Source organism: Babylonia areolata, chromosome 3 (assembly GCF_041734735.1).
Source record: "Babylonia areolata isolate BAREFJ2019XMU chromosome 3, ASM4173473v1, whole genome shotgun sequence".
Classification (NCBI taxonomy): Eukaryota; Metazoa; Mollusca; class Gastropoda; order Neogastropoda; family Buccinidae; genus Babylonia; species Babylonia areolata.
Genome location: NC_134878.1, coordinates 24,534,166 through 24,558,471, shown reverse-complemented (window position 1 = coordinate 24,558,471; position 24,306 = coordinate 24,534,166). Strand labels below are relative to the sequence as shown.

At 39.5% G+C, this 24,306-nt stretch overlaps 2 protein-coding genes across 6 annotated transcripts in view; both read right to left on the bottom strand.

Moving 5' to 3' along the window:
- The window catches only part of LOC143279879 (uncharacterized), a 33,026-nt gene extending 27,023 nt beyond the window's left edge, over window positions 1-6,003 (bottom strand). For 2 of the 4 annotated variants that reach the window (XM_076584168.1, XM_076584170.1), the window contains exons 1-2: window positions 5,755-6,003; window positions 3,478-3,581 (exon numbers count right to left, since the gene is read on the bottom strand). In XM_076584168.1, the coding sequence (XP_076440283.1) occupies window positions 3,478-3,581; window positions 5,755-5,905 (255 nt within the window). In that variant the 5' untranslated portion in view covers window positions 5,906-6,003. The remainder of the gene's footprint in view (window positions 1-3,477; window positions 3,582-5,754) is intronic. The other 2 variants (XM_076584169.1, XM_076584171.1) reach the window with 1 other exon arrangement.
- A 2,869-nt stretch (window positions 6,004-8,872) lies between these two features.
- Window positions 8,873-19,154, bottom strand: LOC143280521 (ribosome biogenesis protein BRX1 homolog). 2 transcript variants are annotated; one of them, XM_076585199.1, is made up of 10 exons: window positions 19,032-19,154; window positions 16,874-17,000; window positions 15,240-15,283; window positions 14,493-14,563; window positions 13,999-14,048; window positions 13,104-13,177; window positions 12,549-12,599; window positions 11,463-11,598; window positions 10,334-10,428; window positions 8,873-9,366 (listed from the first exon to the last, which is right to left on the bottom strand). In XM_076585199.1, the coding sequence occupies exons 1-10, from the start codon at window positions 19,134-19,136 to the stop codon at window positions 9,238-9,240; spliced, it is 882 nt and encodes a 293-aa protein (XP_076441314.1). In that variant the 5' UTR covers window positions 19,137-19,154; the 3' UTR covers window positions 8,873-9,237. The 2 variants fall into 2 exon arrangements, with proteins under 2 accessions (XP_076441314.1, XP_076441315.1); XM_076585200.1 differs by having other exon boundaries at window positions 16,874-16,997; window positions 19,032-19,143.
- Between the last annotated feature and the right edge of the window lie 5,152 nt (window positions 19,155-24,306).

Sequence of the window (24,306 nt, the reverse complement as noted above, 5' to 3'; positions counted from 1 at the left end):
TCCACAGCACAAACCAAAGCAAAATAAACAAAAAGAATTAAGATTTGATTAAATTTTCCAAAATAATTTTCTGTCATAATTTCCAGATTTTCAAGGCCATTGAAAATAGCATTCAGCATTCAAAGTTTCAAGGAATTTAAAAAAGTATGAATGTTTGAAATACAAAATATTTCAAATGCAATAAACAGCTCTGATATTGTGATAATAGACACAAATCTCACTAGATTCATCACTGTCACAAAAGATCATCGTGCACAATCATTCTGCACCCATTAAAAAATAAATCAAAAAAATAATCTATGCATGAAGCATTTTCATCATTTTCATGTCCAGGTTGATAAAATAGCGCACACTCATAACAAAACATGTTCAACAGCTGCAAACACTGGAAAAGTATTATTTTCTTGACAATCTTTACGCTGGGAATAATGTCAGGTATTTTGCGTTTTTCATTCAGTACAAACTAGCACTTTTTGATAAAGTCTAGTCTTCTTGCTCACACTCTCTCTCTCCCTCTTTGTCTCAATCACACTTTTTTTGCTTTTTTCTTTTTGCCAACTGACCATGTTAATCAGAGGGCTGCCATTAGTGCCAAGCAGGAAATGTGCAGAAATTAAAACCTTCAGCCGCACACAAAACAGCAAACAGGCAAAATAGCTCAGAATCAATCAAGCCAATGCACACCAAAAAATAAAAAATAATAATAATAATAATAATGGAGGGGAAAAATAAAGATATAGAAAGGAGGGGGTAAGGATCAGACAATAGCAAACATTCATATTTCTATCCCCCCACTCCCACACCCCACCCCCAGCCCCATGTCCCTCTCTTGTGTGTATATATTTTTTTCTTTTTCTTTTTTCTTTTTTTTTTTTTTAACAGGCAGTCAAAACAGGAACATCACACTATAAAAAGTCAATCTGTATAAACACCATTGAATGTTTATCTCTCTAAATCTAGTAAATGCTATACAATAATCATCTCTAAATGCTGTCACCTATATATTGTCTTCCTAAACACCTGCTGCTCACATAATCATAGTATGATTCCTACTGACATTCTGCAATGCATCCTGAGAACCCTATTTTGTTGTTTGTTTTCCTTGCCTCCACAAACCACCCTCATGACAGAATGTCAGAGGCCCTCAGCATGAACTGATATGACACCTTATTTTCTGCTTTCTATTGTATTCACATCAATGCAAGAATGAAAATGAGCAGCATTCTATTCTATAATGTAATCATTCTTGTCAATTCTTAGCTGATGCATCCTGCTTTCCGTGACACTGGCTCAAACTTTTCATCATTATCTTAATTCATAATTATATTCGTCAAAGACCAAGCTCTAAGTGAAGTCTGTTGCATCACAGGATGCCGACATGGGTAGAGCTAGCTGAGAGATTTCATGCTCATCACTTGTTTTCCATGTCATTCAGTCAGGCTTCAGTCATGTGTGCATGCCAACACACTCTTGTTAGGCTTCAGTCATGCGTGCACGCCAACACACTCTTGTACATCAGAAACATTGCTAAGGACTTGTATTTCCTTGCCATGGGTTCTTTTGTATGTGCTCAAGGTCTAGTGGAGAGGGAGTAAATTCTGGCAATGGTGAGATTCCATCCCGCTCACTAAGATTCTCTCACTTGCCAGGCAGACATGACACCACTAGACAACCGCTCCGCTCCACAAATTCATGTGATGTCCTGGTTGCCAGCAAGTGTGGGATACAAAGCCAAATGCACTACATAGTGGTGCATGCACTTTCAAAGCTGCCTGCTCACTAACACGCTACCTGTGTAGCACATCATGCTTCTATAACACTGAAGGGCACTTGTGTATGTGAACATGGCTCTAGTCCCTGTTCCTGCAAAAAGTGCTGAGGAGAAGTTAAAAGCCAAATCTGATCGATGGCGGACTCCCCATCCCCACTTTTTTTGTTGTTGCTGTAAAACTCTTTCAGGCAAGGGATACAGAAGGTACAGCCTGTCTGACCATATGTCTTAACAGCCACCCACTTCTCAACCAATCCAGCTTAAATCTGGCACACTGACTCCCCACAAAACCTGCCATGTTTTACTTCATGCACACCTACAGTTAACCCCTTGACTGATGGGCGCAACAGCTGAGTGGTTAAAGCGTTGGACTCACGACCGTTGGACTTTCAATCTGAGGGTCCCTGGTTCTAATCTCAGTAACGGCGCCTGGTGGGTAAAGGGTGGAGATTTTTCTGATCTCCCAGGTCAACATATTTGCAGACCTGCTAGTGCCTAAACCCCCTTCGTGTGCATACACAAGCAGAAGATCAAATACTCACGTTAAAGATCCTGTAATCCATGTCAGTGTTTGGTGGGTTACGGAAATAAGAACATGCCCAGCATGCACACCCCCGAAAATGAAGTACAGCTGCCTAGATGGCGGGATAAAAATGGTCGTACATGTAAAAGCCCACTCATGTACATACGAGTGAACACAGGAGTTGCAGCCCTCGATTGAAGAAGAAGAACCCCTAGACTACGAATCAGTATTTGTCTGATAAGGCCTGTCACCTCACTGAGGTAAAATGATGGGGGTGACAGTTGAGAAGTCAGAGCAAGGGACTTTCAACACAAGGGTCCTGGGTATGAATCCTGGTTGTGGCACCTGGTGTGTTGAATATATGGAAACGTTCCTGATCTCCAAGGTTAACATATGTGCATACCTGGTAGTGCCCCTGTATGTGTATGAAGAAGATCAAATTCGTACATTGAAGATCCTGAGGTCCATGTCAGTGTTTGGTGGGTTATGGAAACATACCCAACATGCACACAACTGAAAAGTAAGGATGACAACAAGTGGGGTGGGGGGTGTGAATAAAATGGTCATGCACGTAAACCCCCCACGTGTACAGTGAACATGCGAGCTGCAGCCCACAAACAAGGAAAGAAATTGTGGTGGAAATGAGGTCAGAACATTGGTTATTGTTCTTCATTTGGACTTCAGCAAAACCAATGACACCACTTGAAAAAGTAGGAATCGCGCTTCCAACTCGTGCAACACACTGATCACATCTGATTTCAACAAGGCTCAGGAATCAAGAGGTAAAAGAAGAAATCATTTGTTGAAAGCAATTATAAAGCAGTGATTAAAAACAACAAAAGAACAAATATACTACAACTTGTCAACTGAGGGAACTGAGGTTTTTTCTTGGCTGAGGGCATTCATGACCAGTTGGCTGCTCATACTCTCATACACATGCACACATTTAAGTACACACACACACACACACACACACACACAAATATGCACACACACACATTCACACACACTCAGCCTAACTTATGACAGTATTTATAACCCCCAAAGATGATTTCAAAATTAAATACCACAAACTGCAGAAATTAGCTTTGTTAAAAAAAAATAGCCAAAAAAAACAATGTACACGTTTTGAAAGTCAGTAAGTGGAAACTGAGCACAACTCTCACTCTATCAGTGGCCTTACCTGTGCTACCGAACTGGGGCCAGCCTGACTGGGGTAGGACTTGGGTCTGAACTCTGGTGCATTGACCGACAGCACTGACAGAGGCTTTGCAGGGGGAGGCATTGCTGACAAGAAAAACAAAATGTACAAAACCACAATATTACTACCACTGTCTCAAAGAAAAAGAAAACTAAAAGACTCAAAACAAAAACCTTTCGGGAAAGTCATTTTATAATTTCAAACAAAGGTTCTGGAAAAGGGAGCCGATGGCTTTGCTAGCAACAAGAATGGTAATATCCACATTTCTTCCCCTCCACTCCTCTGTGTAACTTGACTGAGTGTACGTCCACACCTTGTTGTGAACGCTACCCATTCTATCACAAGGGGAAAAATTGTGGATATATAGCCACAAGAACAATAAAATATAGAATCTATACCATATCTAAAAGTGAGAGAAAAATAAAAATAATAAAGAGTGAAAAAACAAGAGAAAACCTTTCAGGAAAATCATTGCCACACCTTCCAAACCCCCCCTGCCAAAGAACTGAATAATACAGATCTACCAACGATCATTTGAACCCAACTTTGGCTGCTGATGATCAACATGTGGGACGCCTGGTCAATGAAAATGTTTTATTTTGACAGGTCTGCGAGCAGTATTTCATGATTTACATCACTATGTAGATCTTAATGTGTGTTTTATTGCATGTATTACACTGTTGTTGAAATCCTGGCTGCGCCTGGTGAGTAAAGGGTGGGGTTGTTTCCAGTGTCCCGTGTCAACACTCACTACATGCGCAGACATACTACTACTGGTGTCCTAGTACCTTGAATGACATCCAGTGTATATATGTGCATTCATAACTTAGACCACCTTAAAAATCCCGTAAAATGAGTGTCTTGTGCATTATGAAAAAAGATAACACCTAGCATGCAAACACCCCTGAAAATAATAAATGGCTGCCGAACTGGAGGCAAAGAACAAGTCATTCACACCCCGTACACACCATGTTATACACTAAATGCAATGCCCACAAATCCAATGCCCACAAATGCAAACAATGCACCCTTCCCCTCCATCCTCATGCCCTGATACTGTCATATCTGTATATACAAATCAAAACTTAATAATAATCCAATGGACCATTTGTTATCATTAGCAGCAACATATAAACAATACAAAAACACAAAAAATCAAACTGAATAATAATCCATTTGCTATAAATATATTTAACACCAACATCGACAATACACACACACAAACTCAGTGATGCTAAGATTGCTCAAGCAACTAAATCCTGGTGGACAAAAGAATTTCATAATTTGTCTGTCCTCATGTGCTTTCATTCAACCGATATATTATCCTTAACACTGTATTTTACTGTTTTTTCTCCAGAGTCTTCACATTATAAATGGAATATTTTCCATCCTCATCCACATTCCTGCTCCCTCCTTACAGTATATTGGCTTTTCCAACACAAAACCATATAATTATACACACTAACACAGCACTATAAATATTCGGAATAATGATAATATTGTGCAGAAATCATGTACACTAAGTCAAAACAAACCCTGCATAAATAAATTTACACTGATCAATATTTCTAAACAAACACAAAACTGTAAGTATGTCAGTCCAGAATAATTAGGCAGTGGTTTTCTAGATGTGTTGACAGAAATTTGCATTATAATAGAAATGCACAAAACGCAGTACCCTTCCTTTACTGTTTTAATGATGTTTCACATTACTTTCATTGGTCACAAACTAAACACAGTTACCTGACATCATCTTGATTAACTTGATGAAGTTGCTGACTCAATGAAAAAAATCTTCTAAACAAAATAATTATGATGTTTCGTAACTGGGGTCACAGTTACCGTGGCCAGTATGTCACCAACTCGAAGTCGGATGCCACGATGGTGTGTCACGCATCACCAATTCAACTTCAAGAACTGTCCCCAACACGTCTTCTTGGCAAACTGAGACTGAACAGTTTCTCGCATGACGTGTCTGAGAATGAAAAGGTGTTCATGTTTATTCACTGAACACTGTGATCATAACTTGTGAATTAATCAAGCCCATAACCTGACCCTCACGTGTGTGAACTGACTCGGAACTCAGCTCCATCCCATCACACTCACGGACACTCACCGGTACCACAAAAAACAACTCTGCCTTTGATAATGTATTTATAATATTTAAAAATGCATTTCATGATATGTTGTTGTTCATTAATTTTGAGGAGCTGTTTTTTGTGCCTTATGTTAAGCTTAATATGCTGGTCACACTGCTACCTTTCCACCAACCTGACACGGCTGAGGCAGCTGGTTCCCCTTGTAACAAACGATGTTCTGTCTCAGGCTTCGGGGCCCGAGGCTGTTGTGTTTTGTCGGCATCAGGCTTAGAATACAAATTCCAGGGGTTAAAATTTGGGTTCTGTGACATGCTATAGCTCGAAACTGTCACAAACTCTGGAATTCTCAAAGCAATCTGTGAAAACAAAACTTGACGCGAAAATCTGTTCCACTTTTTGGTGCACAGCAGTTCCGCAGAAAATGAGTGCAGGAGCGTGACGGGCTTCCGTTTCTTTCAACTTATTCGTTCCCACTGTCAGTTTCTGCCTCTGTGTTTCACTGTTATCCCGATAATCAACGGACTGTCGATAGATTAAATTTAATTTCACTGTGTGTTCTTAAGCAGCACTTAAAGATGTACAGAAAACACCCCTACAGGCTCGTGCGCGCGCGTTCGACATATGTTTTGGAATTATGGAAATTTTCTTTCGTTCAGTTACACAAGGAGGCGTCACAATGTTCGGACGAACCCTTATGCGCTTCACAACATCTGCTAAGCATATGCCTGACCAGCAGGGTTACCCAACGCGCTTAGTCAGTCCTTGAGGGGGACAAAAGGACATAACAGATTTTGAAATAGATAAATGAAACTATAAAATTTTGAAAAGTGAGCAAATAGATAAAGAATAAAATAAAATGTAGAAAGATACAAACAACTATGACAATAATAATGAATAAACGGATAGCAAATAAATACAGACATGCACACACACATACATGCACAACAGATTGCACAAATATGCAGTTTCAGATATATACAAGCACACTGAGACAAATGTACACAGGCCCAACACTACACATAAAAGTGTGCCAGCTCTGACCCAAACACACACACACATACACAATCGCCATCTCCTACATAACCTAACTCTCACATACACACACACAATTCCTATGTTTTGCAGCTTCCACTGCACACAGACACACATGCCCATACCCACATATAAACACAGGCACATTCCTATATTCTGTAGCTCCACAATACAAACATACACTGCCGACCCCAATACACAAACACACACACATTCCTACATATTGCAGCTTCCACAACACACACACACACACACACACACACAGAGAGAGCTCTCCTGACATGCGAGTACACACACACGCACACTGCCACTGATTTGCCACAAGAGTGGTGGGAAGAGATCTCTGATGTCATGAATGTAGCATCTAGTGTGTTGCTCAGTCTAATGTATTTGGGAAAGCTCAGAGATATTGTTCCATCCTGAAGAAAACTGCACAATGTTGGTTTGGAAATATGCCAATATTCATTTGATTTGCAAAGGATCGAGTTGTACCTTTCATGCTTGACTTACAGGATTTCAGATTTTCCCAGATGCAAACTACTCATTGTTGTTGCATTACAGCAAGCCTGTCAGTTCACTCATTTCCCTTCCCATCACCTGCATGTCCCGGGAAGTTTGACCATGTAAGCTTTTGAATCTGAAAGTTGCACATTGCCTCATGCCACTCTGGGCTCCCCATTCCACTTTCAATTTTTTGCACAAGGTTCATTGTCAGAATTTTGGCTTGTTGATTTCCAGGTGTATGAAAATATGACAGCCACTGGAAAGCATGTCACAGCTTCAACTTCCATAGTCAGCCTGGAGGTTGTGACCTTGTACATGGCATTCTCAATTAACAGCTTGTATTCATTGTTTTACTGTTTGTGTGTGTGTGCCGTGGAAGTTGCGATACATAGCCTAGGAACGAGTATGTGGGGGAGGATGCACGGGGTTGCAGGGGCATTTGGGATATGGTGTGTGTGTTTGTTGGGGCTCGTGTACGTTTATGTTTGTTTGTGCTTTCATATCTGTGAAGCTGCATGTTTGTTGCATTTTTGTTATGCATGTGTGTGTGTGTGTGTGTCTATCTTACACATTTATTTATTTATTATCATTATTGTCATTTTATTTTATTCTTATTTATTTTTTATTAGTAGTAATATTTTCTTCTTTTTTTTTTCATGTTTAAATATTCATTTACTTCTTTATTTCTGTAATTATTTTTTTCTTTCTTATTTTTTTTTATCAAGGCCTGACTGAGCGCGTTGGGTTACACTGCTGGTCAGGCATCTGCTTGGCAGATGTGGTGTAGCGTATATGGATTTGTCTGAACGCAGTGACGCCTCCTTGAGCTACTGATACTGATTGTTTTATTGGAGACTGATTTTAGAGAGCATGCCAGCAAAGCCAGAATATGTGTATAAGGCATAACATAATGTTGATTCGTGAGATCAAGCTGTCTTTGTATCTTAATCGAAAATGTCTTTCCTTTTTTTCCCCATCCTTTCTACCTTCTCTCCCCAAAAGACGGTACCATTTATAAGAAGATAACATTTACCTGAAACAGATGGATGGCTCTACAGATGACAGAAAACTACCTTATAATTGCCAAAAGGCAAACTTATTAGTCTGGCTGCATAAATGGTTACACACAAACAGAATTAGATTTTTTTTCTTCTTTTTAAAAAAAAGTTCTCATATAATTTAAACTATCATGTGCACACTGAGAAGAACAAGAACAAGAAAAAGAAGAACAACAAGAACAAGAATCAGGAGTCACAGAATCAGACAATGGCAGTTGTATGACACAGTCCTTTTGCAGGATAATGGTGACCAGTTGTCTGAAAAACGAAATATCTTCCCCACAAAAATACAACTGGTTGGTATTACAGTTTGAATGAAAAATGAAAGGGCAGTAATCAACACAATGGTGTGAGACTACTCTTTGTGCTTGTTCACTCTAACATCTGTGCAAACATAATTATATGGTAGTAAAATACATATATGGTAGTAAAATACATGGGTCACAGTTCATGTGAAAGCCCACTCATAAATGGTTTAAGTTGGGAACTTGTATGCATAGCTGCTTGTTTGAATATATCATAAATGTAGTATCTATGTCTGCTCATGGATGTGTATAATTCAGTTGTCTGCGATGATGAACTGTTGTGTATAACAGTTAACACTGATCAACTATGTTTGCCCTGGTTGTCAGTTACTGTGTTGCAAACATTTGTACACCCAAATCAATGACGTCAAGCTGTGAATCATATTTTTCAAAATGTTTATTCACATTACTTGAAGCATGAAAACTACAAACATGTACACGCACATCCATTTTCCCACTTCCAAAATTCACCCAATACATTTCGCCTTGCACTCGCACAACCTGTTTATTCTTCCGTCTCTCTTTCACACATACATACACACTTTCTCAAATCAATTTTCAAAGTGCCAATGCCTGCACAATTCTTCTATAAAGTACAGCCTTCATTTGTTTTTTTTCCGATGTGCACAGATTTGTAATTATCCCCCTCCCCTTTCCCTCCAAAAGCAATGGAACGCACACATACTCTCACATACACACACTACATGACAGACACCATTCTCATTTTCATGCACGCCCGTCGATTCAAGCAGTGGCAAAGACGTCATCCAGAGGATCCATGTTGTAGGTGACCTCCGGCCTGACCCTGCCTTTCTTCTGCTCCAGACGCTGCTTGTATTTCTGTGCCACCACCATTCGGGCCCGCCTCCTTGCCTGAAAGTAGTCCATTCATCATCGCTATAAACATAAGTCACTCATTTTTTTCAGCGTGTGTGGGCTGCAACTCCCTTGTTCACTCCTATGTATGAGTGGGCTTCTACGTATTTGTTTTTACCCTGCCATGTAGGCAGCCCTACTCCATTTTCCAGAGTGTGCATGCTGGGTTTGCTCCACCAAACACTGACACTGATAACAGAATCTTAAATGAATATCTGATGAGAGATATAAAAAAAAAAATCCCCATCCTTAACACATCAGGCACCATGACCAAGATTCAAACCTAAGATCCTCAAATTCAAAGTCTAAATCTACTCAGCTGTAGTGCCTGTAAAAACTCAATCTTTCAACATCTATTATCATTCGCACAAAACCAATATAGACACCAACCAGTTAGGAAAATCTACAAAGCCAATGTACGAATGGCGAAAGAAATGATATGTTTACTGCCAACATGTCAATAATTTTTTTTTTTTTTTTGTTTTTTTTTTTTTTTTTAAAGAGTTAATAAAGTATTCTTGTATCTTGAAAAAAACAAACAAACAAAATCCTACCTGTGTCATTTGCTAAGTCACCAACAGAGGGTAAGAATATACAGGAAAAAAATGTGCCGAGGAAGACAATAGGATAGGTATTACCAAAGCGTACCCAAAAAATATTAATGTCTATTTTATTTACCCAGAAAAGTTATTTAAAAAAAAAATTTTTTTACAGAAAAGAGAAAAAGAAACCCATCAGCAAACAGTTAAGAAATAAAAGAAAAGAAAAAAAGAAAGAAAGAAAAATCCTGCATTTGTTGCTTTCTGCCATTTCAAAATGTACGAATGTGCTTTTCGCGATGCGCTTTTCACAATGTCGAGCAGGGTGCAGAACACATCCATACAAAAGATGACAAACATTACAACAAAAGATGCCAAGTCTTAAGACGTAACAAAATAATCAATGCTAAAAGACGACAACTCACATTATTGGGGGAGATGTAGTGGGGATTCTGATACAAGGTCGGCCCGCCAAACGATCCTTCAAATATTTTGATAGGATTCAGCACAAAACGTGGACCTGTAAGAAGAAACCAAAAACAAAAAAAATGTAGAAATAGCACAATCTAATATAATAATAACAATCATGTAGGGTGTTTGGGTCAATGGTAATCAAACAAGTCATTTAAAAAATCTTTCCAGTCAAAAAGCATTTGAGAAAAAAAAAAGAACAAAAGAAATTGTCATAATTTTTGTGGAGCAAGATCGCACACTCGAAACTGTTGCAAATGCACGGAGGGAAAAGACAGCAAAAGGAAACAAGAAAAGCTGAACAACAGTACGTTTGAATAATATACTTTCCCCAAAATAGCCCCAAAAACTTTTTGTCAAAAGAAATTAAAAACCCACAAGTGAATAAAAACTGACAGGACAGTTTTAAAACCAACCAAACAAAAACAACAAAAAACCCTACCCCATCACAAAAAAAGAAGAAACCACAAACCACATGTTCTTAAAATTACAGACAAGGTGACTGGGTGTATGATGTCAGAAATTGTTTGTGTGGTTTAATGTTGTTGTTTTTATCATAACATACTCAAGTAATGAGCATTACAACTTCAACGGAAGGTGCAATATAAAGAAACTATTACTGTCATTAATAATAACAATAAACTGTGGAGTGATGGCCTAGAGGTAACATGTCCGCCTTGGAAGCGAGAGAATCTGAGCTCACTGGTTCGAATCCTGGCACAGTCGCCAGTATTTTCTCCCCCTCCACTAGACCTTCAGTGGTGGTCTGAGACGTTAGTCATTCGGATAAGACAATAAACCGAGGTCCCGTGTGCAGCATGCACTTAGCGCACGTAAAAGAACTCATGGCAACAAAAGGATTGTCCCTGGCAAAATTCTGTAGAAAAAACACTTCGATAGGAAAACAAATTAAAAAACTGCAGGCAGGAAAAAATACAAAAAATAGGTGTCGCTCTCAGTGTAGCGACGTTCTTTCCTTGAGGACAGCAGCCTGAATTTCACACAGAGAAATCTGTTGTGACAAAAAAAATAATACATAATACAATACAATACAAATTCTACAAAACCCTGAGCAAGACTCACCAATCTCAGCCAGCGAGCCGTCCTCCTCCACAATCTGATAGTGGCGCACAAACACTCGGTTGCTGCTGACTGTGAAGCTCAACACGCGATCAAAGAATGGCTGACTCTTCGGGTGATTGCGGGGCGTGTTGAACACCTGTGATAAATGACACACATTCATTTAAAACCTACACACTCATTTAAAAACTAACGCCCTCATTCAAAATCAATGCTTTTAAAACAAACACACTCATTCTAAACCACACCACTCCTTTAAAACCAGGACACTCATTGAAATACCAAACCAGTAAACACTCATTTATAATGATCACATTCATTTAAAACTAAGCGACCGTTCCAATTTTCTACATCCTAACAATAATTTCTATGGAAAATACGTCCAATAAATAAACCCATTTTTCTAGATAGAAAGGAAGGATATTAACATAATTTCTCATTCTAATTCATGATCAGGGTGAGGTTACAGAGTCATACAATGGCAATCACAAGCCTTCTCAAATCAAGAAAGAACAGAAATGACAGCATAATTATTCCTGTGAACTGTGCGTTGTGTTCAGCACCAGAATTCCTCGCTTAGATACAGTCCAGTTATCCCACAACAATACAGTTTTTGAAATAATATAATATAAAGTTCAGTATTATGAAAAGATCTCAAATGTTACAAAACATAGTTAATATAAAATAAAGTTGCTATGCTCATATTTGTTGTTTTCCTTTGTCTATTAAAAAAAATTAAATGAAATGGTTCATAAAGAAAAAAAGTTTTATCAAAACTTTTACATATTCTTGCACCACTTGCATCAAATACACAATGACAGAAATCTATTCTATTGAACGTCACAAACAAGTTCTCAGTTTGTTTATGCCAGTAATATAACAGCAGAAAGGTTCCAATGAATCAACTCAGAGAGAAAGAGATAGACAAAGAGGTCACAACAGACTGTACAAGGTGTAGATAAACACAAACAACAGACACTGGAAAGAGTGGGTATGGTAGAAAACAGCAACACACACACATACACATGCACACATTACACACACAAAAAACAACAACAACAACAAAGGAATAAAACTTCATGTGCATACCTGAATAAATAACTCTTTCATGAGTTTCAACTCTGGTAACTTGTCAAATTCCTGAAAAAACAAAAGTTATATACTGTGAAAATATGTTCCCTTTGCTCTCTCTCTCTCTCCAAAATCCTATGAGGTGAAACAAAGCACAGAAAATATTACCAAACAATTCCATCATTCCCATCCTAATGAACAATAATGTCAGAACACCTATGAATCAATAATAATTATTGATAACTGTGTCAAATTACAATTAAACATTTCCCATCAATATGTGCTGGGCAGAATACAAAACAACAAACGAACAAAATTCTTTAATATAATAAAAGACAACAAGGATGTTTTCTGAAAAGTCCGGGTTATAAGAATGAAAAAGAGATTAAAGATTTTTATTTTTTAAGTCTGGGTTAAAAGAAACAAAAAGCAAACATGTCTTTTTTGGCTTTTATTTTATTTGATTTCTTTTAGCTTGGGTTCTCCTTGTACATTTTTTTTCAGTCCTTACCTCCCCCCTCCTCCCAACCTTTTCTCAAAACCAATGTTGACAAATCCACTGTTGGTCATTACCTTGTCAAAGGACAGGATAGGGCGTGAGGTGGCCAGACAATTGCCTGTCATCTTCAGTTCCATCATCGTGTGAACTGTTTACACAGAAAAGAGAAAATCACCACATAGATGAATACATACAATACAGATAGATATGGAAGACATGTATGCTACTCTGGCATGTCAATGCACATTAGAAATCTATATAAAAAAAAATCATTTGTTTTTAATCAAAATATACATATACATGTCAAATAAAATATATACATTTGTATTGTATCATGTGGCATCCATACAAATCTGTGTGTCCAAGAGTGAGTTTGTGTGTGTAACATTTGTGTTTGAGCGAGTGTGTATGACGCATGTGTGTGTGTGTTCAACTGTTGTATCTGTCTGCATACATGTGCATGTCTGGGTACAAGTGCAAGTGCTTTGTATGAGTGTGTGTGTATGTTGCATCTATTTTCATATATGCACATATGTGTGTGACTGAAAGTAGTAGTGACTGCAGATGACTGAAGTATACACATTTGCATGTGGTAGCCTGTTTGGGCACAACCATATTACACTTTACAGTCATCTCTGCTGAAAAAGAGTGAAAATGAAACATTTCTCCTACACAACTTTCTCAGTAAAGCAGAGACCCGTAAGACATGACATCTGATTTACTCCAAACAACATATTTAGTGGTGTATTTGTCAAAAACAAATCTTTGATCTGACCAAACTTGCATGAAAATATGTCAGTTCCAACAATTTTCCTTCTATCATGCTGGCAAATTACAAAAATTGGGGGGGCAAGGGTGGGGGAAGGTGCGGGGGTGGGGGGGGCAGGTAGTTTTCAAAGTTGAGTTATCTTTCCCCCCTAAATGACATACAGAAGTACATATAAACCTGTAATGCATCAATATACTCACCATTTTCAACCAAGAATTTTACTGAGGGACCCCTTGGAACGTTGGAAATCCTGCAGATGTATAATGATCCAAAATTCATAAATTATTTCAAATATTTCAAGTGAATATCAGTAAACCAGCAGCACACACATACAAATAAAGCATAATGTAAACATGTTCACACAAGCTTTTCATGTTTCATTCACTATATTTTGAAACAGCCAAATGCATAACGCAGGCACTGTAAAGATGTTACACATCTGACCATGATTTCTGTTTAAAATTGGCAGAAAAAAAAAGAAGCTTCAAATACATCTCTTTTTTTCTTAATCAGTGTTGCTAAGACTCAAAGAAAATATGAGAAAGTGTCTCCTCAGTTTTTACTAAATTATAATGAACCACACAGATTCTTCTCTCCAATAAAACTTGCACAATTTTTCCCCTTCTAATTTCATTCAATCATATGTACACATAATTAATTCAATCCAACAAAAACAGGAAAAAGAACTGCTTACCACATGTACAGGTCTTCTTTCTTCTTGCATTCAAAGAAGATGCACTTGTTGCAGTTCTTCATCTCACAAATCTGACAATGGAAACAGCATCAGATTCAGTAAACAATGACAAATTTTGTTATATTTTCAAAGGTAAAGCACAGTCGTGTTGATCAGCTTTCAAACATACTACTACTACTACTACTAAGTATACTGGCTTTGTTGGTAACATTGTATCGAAATCCTACTCAATGAAAAATAATTACTTCTATAATCTTTAAACAGGAAGGAAGGTGGCAGAGTGGTTAAGACACTCATCTGCCAATACAAAGTACATGAGGGTCTGGGTTTGAATCCCACTCTCGCTCTTTTCTCTCACGTTTGACTGGAAAATTAAACTGAGTGTCTGGTCATCTGGATGAGACAATAAACCGAGATCCTATGTGCAGCACGCACTTGGCGCACTGAAAAAGAACCCATGGCAATGACAGTGTTGTCCTCCGACAAAATTCAGCACAAGAAATCTACTCTGATGGGTACACAAATGCATCCACTCAAGGCCTGACTAAGTGCATTGAGTTATGCTGCTTGGTCAGGTATTTGCCTAGCAGATGTGATATTTGCCTAGTAGATGTGATGTTGCGTATATGGATTTGTCTGAACGCAGGGGCACCTCGTTGAGAATCAGAAACTCTAAAACTATCTTTAAACATCACCATCCAATGTTGCTGCTGTGTTATCAATTCTAATGTCCCCCCATCTACTTACCTCATTTATGATGGGAAGCTGGTCTTTCCTGTCCATCTTTGATTCTGAAAAAGATGAAAAGTCAGTGAACAAACATAGAAACAATACAAAATAAGCAAAACAATACAGAACAAAAAAAAGCAAACATAATACATATTCTTTTTGCAGACTTGTATATGAAATTTGCAGACTTGCATCACAGTCCTAGTGAGAAACTTAAAGTCTTACAAACACCGACAGACTCACAATGACATAAAAATAAACAGTTGCAGAGCATGAGATATAAATGGAACACACTTATATCTTACTTATTAGAGAAAGAAAAACATGCAATTGAAAAGTAACATTCATTATTCACCATATTTCACATTTTGAATGCAAAATTTTATGTGTGCTATTGTATCATACTGCAAACAAAACAACAACACTAACAAGGTCCTGAGCAAAGATTGGGGACAGAGGAGCACAGCATGTTTATTTGTACCCAAAACACTAAGTTACTTATCATTTTCAGTACATTTTCTATCACAGAAATGAAATAAAATTATGACTGTTAATGTTAACCCTTTCGCTGCCAGGAAAATAAGATTTAAGTGAAATCTATTTGCCAGGGTTTTTTCCCCAAAAAAAACAGGTATAAATTTTTTAAAAATTCTGTGCTCTTTGTTATTGGACGAACTGAATGCAAACCAGGGAAAAGTCAGAATATTTTGATGATGAGTTATCTCGTCATTGTGGCAGCTAAGCATACATGCTTGCGATGATGAGTTATCTCCTCATACAGGCAGCCTAGGGGTTAATGCCATGCTGAGAACAGACAGTACTACGGAATGGAAAAACTACTGAACCGTTGGGCTGCACCTCCCTTGTTCACACATACATGATACAGGTCTGTAATGTGTATGGCTGTTTTACCCTTGCCATTCAGGCAGCTAAACTCTTTTTGTGTGTGTGCATGCTGAGAATATTTTAGCCTGATCGCCCAGTCGAGCTATATAATTATGTGACCTGGCTGAAGACATAATCTGACAAAAAACAAGAATGCCAGAGAATCGACAGACAGAAGAGCACAGGAACAGGAGTCAAGATGGCTGCCGGAAAAAGAGGGTGCTAGTCAGGGATACAAAGGGGAGGTAACCTACTTAGGGAGGTTATTGGCCGCAGCTACTTTTGTTTTCTCTGCATAGGTGGGTAGTAGTTTCCACAGGACAAGAGTGTCAGACCCCTGCCGGAGTCTGCACTAGTGGGTCACGGTTAAGTATGTGTAATTAAATCATGTTTCTGTAACCCAGCAAATGTGTGTATACATACAAAGGGAATTTTAAGGCACTCGCAGTTCTGTATATGACACACTGAGCTCACTTGGGAGCAAAAAACAATTTCTACACTTCATTCACCTGGCACTGATACCAAGATCAAACTCAGGACTCTTGGATTCAAAGTCTAACACTAAGTTACTACTTGGCTTCTGAGCCCATCACATGCAAAGCCAAGTCAGACGTTGAAAAATAATAATTGTCTGCACATGGGCATGTGTGTGCATATACGTGCATACATCTGTTGTATGTGTGTGTGTGACTCACTGTGAGTGTAAAAAGACACATGTGAGAGAGAAAGTGTATATAATTTTTTCACAACATCAAACAACTATTTACCCTGTTTGGAGTGTGCCATGAGTTTGCGTAGATCTGTCATCAAGTGGCGTGACCTGTATGCTATGCCTCTCGTGCTGAAGATAAGGACACGCTGTTTGTTGGTCCATTTGGGCTTAGGTGTCTTCTGCTGCATGAAAATTGAAATCAAAATAAGGCACTTGTTGAAAAACAACAACTATATAATGTATATGGTATATTACAACACACACTCGTGCATGGTATACCAGGGATCGCGTTAACGCATGTTTTTCGCGTATTTGACGCATTTTGATTTTCGCTGACGCATTTTCACAGCGCTCACGCGTAACACTTACGCAAAACAACTTTTACTCCAAGCCGTATCAATGCAACTTTAGGACAGACTTGGCAGCTAGGTTTGCGATACTGAATCAGAAGGTACAAGACAAAGTGTCTGTGCATGCGGAGCACTGCGAGATGCCTACGTGACTCTTAACAGCTACAGCCAATTAACAGAATACGCGCGCACACAACACTGCTTAGCTGACGAGTTTTGGAACAGAGTGGCGTCATTACAGGGCGTGACCAGTTTCGAGAAAGCCTGCAAAGTCGTCATCATGGATTATGACGCAACATATCCTGATTTTGCTGTGCTGGTGAACACTGCATTGACAGTCCCTGTCAGCTCTGTTCCTTGTGAGAGAGGTTTCAGCTGGCAAAATATGATCAAAACTGCTGACCGATCAAGACTGACAGATGCTTGCGGTGAATTTCAGCGCCGACGTGAGCGGCGAAAATAGGTGAGTAAACCTTTGATTTAGTGTCATAGGTCTGACGCAATTCTGACTCTAACTTACGCGTTTTTTTGCCGACTTTGCGTAAGCTGCACGCGTTTTGAAAAAGTCTAGCGCGATCCCTGGTATACATAAACATGCAGCTGCAAGCACACCCTTTATTATGTTAGACATTGTCACTGGTAAGTAGTATACCAGTATGTAACTGTTTTCTTTGATTTTATATGTGAATAACTTGGCTAGCCGGTTTTACCTTCTTTTTTTTTTATAGTTTGTCTGAACTATATCACAAATGATATACTTCATGAGTTTTTCCATTTATGTTCCAAGTTGCAGAGTCAGTATTCAGATCAGAGATCTATAGTGTTTGTGAGTTTGGGGAAAGACTGGATTGATAGAAGATATAAAACAAATGTTCTGATATCTACCTATCCAGTTACAAAGACAAAAATTAAAATAAAAAAAAAATAAAAAAATAAAACAATAATGTGAAAAGAGAGCATCAAACCAAGCAATAATAAGATTCAAAATTATGTTTACTAAGAGTAGTATTCAGACAGTATCTGGTTTAGATCATTATAACTGGCAGTAGCACCACTAATGATGATCAAGCTTGCAGTAAACTGGATATTTGCCAGGAACTTATTTTGAATAGACGTAATGTAAATAATTCAGTGACTCACTGATTGTAAGGTTTTCTTTCACTGTTTCAACAAAGCATTAATTAATTAATGCAAAAGATTAAAGAATAAAAATCAAAACCATTGAGTGGAATCCTACAGATTTAATGCACTGATTAAAAAAAACATGATACTTGCACATACTACTTTTACTTGATACTGCGACTAGTGGAATGACTTCCCTGTGTTGATAATGGCTACTTTTTGATTACTAGAATCTGTCAAAAAAAAAAAGAAAAAAAAAAGAGAATAAGTTCAAAACTGCAGGAATTTGAGTGCGTGTGTTGTGTGTGAGTGTGTGTGTGTGCTATCTCAGGTTTATGTTATCCTTCAAAGTGAAGTGAACTCCACATCTAACCTGTCTGCATGTTACAGTTTGTTTTCTGAACACTGACTGTTCGGCTGGTGGAAACAGTACTCCGTCTCTTTCCACATTGCGAGTAAAGTTTGGACATATGGAACTGGAATCGACACACGTGATTGACATTCCATTTATAATCATTAAATCCAGTTGCCTGATAGGCCAGACACAGATATTTTCCGGTATTTTTCAAGCTAAGTGATAATGGGTACTAAAATCACTTAGAAATAGAAACCATCGTGAACAACCAACTGCTGAATCACACTATTCATACAATCATAGACAGAAAGAAAAAAAAAAGAAATGAAGTACAAGTCCTCTCAACACTGACAACATCGTAAATCTACAGTTTTACTTTTACTCACCGTCGTCGCACTTTTTGGTGTGCCATTTGCTTCTATCTTCCGTTTCTTTGATGTTTTTTCGCTGTTATTCTCTGTACCCACGTGCGGTCTCTTGCGTTTCGCCATCTTTGTTGTAAATGTCGCTTCTTTTCTACTTCCGGTTCCGACTCTGGACAGCGCCTCCCTTTGGTTCCACACCACATGTTCAGGGAAGTGGTCAATGTATTTGGGGGTTGAAAAAGATCACCTTTATAAATACGCGAATGAGGTCTGTAGCGTGCAGAAAAGAAAACCGCGAACGGACACTATTTGCCATGCTTGGTAGATTCGACGATGACATTCACATTACATGTACACCACATTCTTAAAACTTACCCGTTGGGGCTGTTTGACCACTGCTGAAAATTTCAGTGCCATTCTGACCTGTTGGCTATCTATGTTCAAATTGTTTACCTGATATCCGTTTTGAACCGTTATGAGGTTGGAATAGTTGAATAATTTCATGCCTCTCTCTCTCTGTGTGTGTGTGTGTGTGTGTGTGTGTGTGTGTGTGTGAGGTGGTGTAGGATGGTGAGGTGGAGGCAGGCTTTGCATATGCATTGAGCGTATCTTTTTGAATGGATTGGTTATTGTTGCTTGTAAGATGTGTACAATGTTTATATGAGTAGATGGCTTGTGTGTGTGTGTGTGTGTATGTGCATGTGTGTGTGTGTGTGTGATGGTGCATGTGTTTGAATTATTTCCTGTATATTGACTCAGATGTATACTTCAGATCTCACCATCTGTAAACTAGTGTTTAATTTTTTTCATCATTAATCATTATCATATATGTAATGTGATATGATGTGTGTGTGTGTGTGTGTGTGTGTGTGTGTGTGTGTGTGTGTTTAACATTGATTTACTGGTTCAGGACTGCACTTTAGATCTGTTAAGTTGTCTGATGTTTTAAAAAAAAATGTGTAAGTGGTTTCATTGTTTGTAGTTCTGTACTTATAACGTGTATACTATGCTTTGTAAGTTAGGCAGTTAACCTCATGGAAGACCTAAATGGGTGATGAGCAGCCACTGGAGGTATTTGGGTTTTTTGACTCACTTGTGTAAACAAAGTGAGTCTATGTTTTAACCTGGTGTTCAGTTGCCTGTGTGTGTGTGTGTGTGTGTGTGTGTCCGTGTATCTGTGTGTCCGTGGTAAACTTTAACATTGACATTTTCTCTGCAAATACTTTGTCAGTTGACACCAAATTTGGCATAAAAATAGGAAAAATTCAGTTCTTTCCAGTCATCTTGTTTAAAACAATATTGCACCTCTGGGATGGGCACAAAAAAATTAAAAAAGAAGCCTAATTATATGCAAACTGCATTTACTGTTATATTTATATTTTTTGTATTCTCTAAACTTGGCACTTTGACCTCTTATTCTGATACAACAACAAGAGGAGTCATTATTATCATTTTTGGTTCAAACAGGAACTTCTTTTGCTAAGCATGGAATTTTTATTTATTTTGCAAACGTTTGGTGCAGATAGTAAAAAAGGGAAATTACTCTGTAATTAATGCTAGGGGACTTAATTTATCACAAGTGAGTCTTGAAGGCCTTGCCTCTCTTTGTTAATGTAGTTCTGTACTTAAAACGTGTATACTGTGCTTTGTAAGTTAGGCAGATAATCTCATGGAAGACCTAAATGGGCGACAAGCTGCCACTGGAGCTATTTGAATTTTGTTTTCATCCATCTGGATCACCTTTTCACTTCCACTCTTTAACTTGCATGTTATTTTCTTTCTCTTCTTGTGTTTTGCATGGCAGATCAAAGCATGTCAACATCTTTCTTTTGTCAAAGCAGATAAACATCTTTCTGTTGTCAAAACAAGTGAACATCTTTCTTTCTCTCTCTCTCTTCCTCATGTAATAGTCACAATACTCATTCCCATAGAACATAAATTTTCCTGACTGGCTCATAATTATATCTTATTTTTAAAGTTGTGCATTACTTTTTGTTGGAAGGCAGGAAATATTACTTCTGGAGAATTTTTTGGTGTATGTTAGTTTTGTAAGATTGTCTTGTCTGAAAATGACAATCAGAACAGCAGAAAAGGCAACTGCTGTCCAAACTATCTGGGCTAGAATCTGATGATGTCTTGCCCAAGTTACATCCCCATCACCCCCTCTTTTTTCTTTTAAATTACAGAAAAAATCCAGGAGGCTTTTCCTTCTTTTTATTGACTCACTTGTGTAAACAAAGTGAGTCTATGTTTTAACCGGTGTTCGGTTGTCTCTCTGTGTGTGTGTGTGTGTGTGTGTCTGTGGTAAACTTTAACATTGACATTTTCTCTGCAAATACTTTGTCAGTTGACACCAAATTTGGCATAAAAATAGGAAAAATTCAGTTCTTTCCAGTCATCTTGTTTAAAACAATATTGCACCTCTGGGATGGGCACAAAAAAATAATAAATGAAGCCTAATTATATGCAAACTGCATTTACTGTTATATTTATATTTTTTGTATTCTCTAAACTTGGCACTTTTGATCTGATATTCTGACCCAACAAGAGCAGTCATTATTATCATTTTTTGTTCAAACAGAAACTTATTTTGCTAAGCATGGAAGTTTTATTTACTTTGCAAACGTTTTGGTGCATAGTAAAAAAAGGGAAATTACTCTGTAATTAATGCTAGGGGAATTAATTTGCTTTAACCTTCACCATACTTGGTTATTTTCCCACTTATCCATATTTTGTGGGTCTCACAGACCCACACTCGCTAAAGAAGGAATCCAGAGCTTACCCCCTATTCATACATCGTGGGTCTGACAGACCCATACAAATTAATGTGGGCTTTTCCAACTTCAATAGACTGAGCAACACGTTCCTGTCATCAGATCTTTTCCCACCCCTCTTCCGGCCAATCAATAGCAGCCTCTGTATGTGTGTGTCTGTGTGTGTGTGTGTGTATGTGTGGCAGCCTCTGTGTGTGTGTGTGTGTATTTGTGTGCGTGCGCGAGCGTGTAAGTATACACGTCAGGAAAGCTCTGTGCGCGCGCGCATGTGTGTGTGTGTTCGTGTGTGTGTAGAGGATGAGGTATGTGTGTGTTTGCATGTGTACTGTAGGAGCAACGGAATATTGGAATGTGCGGGTGTACACACACACACACACACACGCACGCACGCACGCACGCACACGCACGCACGCACGCACGCACATACACACACACACACATATATATATATATGTCATCGTCAGGAAAAGGGATAGGCAAGATGTACGTGTAACAAAGACCATGTGCGGCGCCGAGTGTTGGACAGACCATCGCCTTGTAGTCTCGAAGCTGAATATTCGAATCCAGCCCAAGAGACGCCCCCAAGGCCAGAAGGCTCCAAAACGGCTTAACATCGCTAAGCTGAAAAACATCACCATCAAACAGTCCTTTGTGGAGCTGCTGGAAGATCGTCTGGAATCCGCCTCTCTGGACAACCAGAATGTGGAGTCTGACTGGAGGACCCTGCGTGAGCTGATCTATAGTACAGCTTCAGAGACCCTGGGACCCATGACCAGAAAGCACAAAGACTGGTTTGATGAAAACTGTGATGAAATCAAGCAGCTTCTGGATGAGAAACGCCGTCTGCATCAAGCCTACCTCAGCAACCCAAAGTCCACATCAAAAAAGGATGCGTACGATGCCATCCGCAGGACTGTTCAGCAAAAGTTACGCCAGATGCAGGATAAGTGGCTGAGTGACAAAGCTGATGAGATCCAGGGATATGCTGACAGGCACGATATGAAGAGGTTCTATGATGCCTTAAAAGAAGTCTACGGCCCCACATCCTCAGGATCATCCCCCCTCCTCAGTGCAGATGGGAATACCTTGATCACCGAGAAGGAGAAAATTATCGAACGCTGGGCTGAGCACTTCAACAGTGTCTTAAATCGCCCTTCCTTCATAAATGATGAAGCCATAGACCGTCTCCCACAAGTCCCCATCAACGAAACACTGGACGATCCGCCAACACCTCTTGAGACCCAGAAAGCAATCCATCTGCTATCCAGTGGCAAAGCACCTGGCTCAGACTCCATACCAGCAGAGGTCTACAACGATGGAGGCACTGTGCTGACTGAGAAGCTCCATCAGCTGTACTCACTCATGTGGAAAGAAGAGATGATCCCCCAGGATTTCAAAGATGCATCTATCATTCACTTGCACAAGCGAAAGGGGAACCGGCAAGCCTGTGATAACCATCGGGGCATTTCCTTGCTCTCCATCGCAGGCAAGATACTTGCCAGGATCCTACTAAACCGCCTCACAGCACACCTTGACCAAGGTCATTTGCCTGAGAGCCAATGTGGATTCCGGAAAGAGCGCGGAACCACCGACATGGTGTTTGCTGCAAGGCAGCTGCAAGAGAAATGTCAGGAGCAAAATGCTGCTCTGTTCTCCACCTATGTCAACCTCACCAAGGCCTTCGACACCGTGAGTAAAGAGGGACTGTGGAAGATCATGGCCAAGTACGGATGCCCTACCAGCCGCCGTGGCGAAGTGGTTAGCGTCGCGGACTGACGGCTGGGAGGACGCGGGTTCGAATCCCAGCGGAGGTGGGTTTTTCGGCCCGTGGCCGGCTCCTACCCAGAGTTGAGTGTGCTGTGGGCTTGAATGGGGAGACTGGGACCACACAGTCGAGTGTCATCCACTTCAAGGATGCGTCTTTGGGTGTGTTGCTCTAATTACCTGACCAACACTGCAAGTGTCTGTATCTCTCGGGCCTGGTTAACGCCGGGATATCATTATGACAGGAAGCGTAGAGTACAGCCTTGTCACGCAGTCCCAAACCAAAATGGACCTCCATAGCAACATCGTCATCATCATCGTCATCCTCCTCCCCCTTCATCGTCATCAATATAAACAAAATAGTCTCAAAGTCTGTGACCTTTCATGCCCTGCTCTCATGGTGACCTCAGTTTCGATACCCCTCCACTTCCGTGCTTTGGGTGAGTCCTGTCAATGTCGTCAGTGTCGGCAGATTCATGGGGGGGCTGTTGTTTGAGGGACGTGGTGGCGGTCTCCACTCTGGGAGAGACGCTCGCTCAGTCTGGCTCCGCGACTAAGCCATTATTGTCGTTAGTAGGGGGCTTAGTAGGTGGTGTCCTAAGTACGTTAAAACAGAACAGGCACCACTGAACACCACTGAAGTGACTCAGCAGCAGTGCAGGGTCTCCTCTGGTGTGTGGCCTCCAGGCGACCTAACATCGATGGTTCCCTGTGGACTGCCGACGCTGGGACTGCGACGGACGAACCCGGGTGTGGCC

Coding starts and splice junctions, on each gene's coding strand:
- LOC143280521 (XM_076585199.1), bottom strand. CDS start 19,136: ATGGCGAAACGCAAGAGACCGCACGTGGGTACAGAGAATAACAGCGAA. Junction 17,001..19,031: donor CACCAAAAAGTGCGACGACG/GTGAGTAAAAGT, acceptor ATTTTCATGCAG/CAGAAGACACCTAAGCCCAA. Junction 15,284..16,873: donor CATGGCACACTCCAAACAGG/GTAAATAGTTGT, acceptor CATCTTTTTCAG/AATCAAAGATGGACAGGAAA.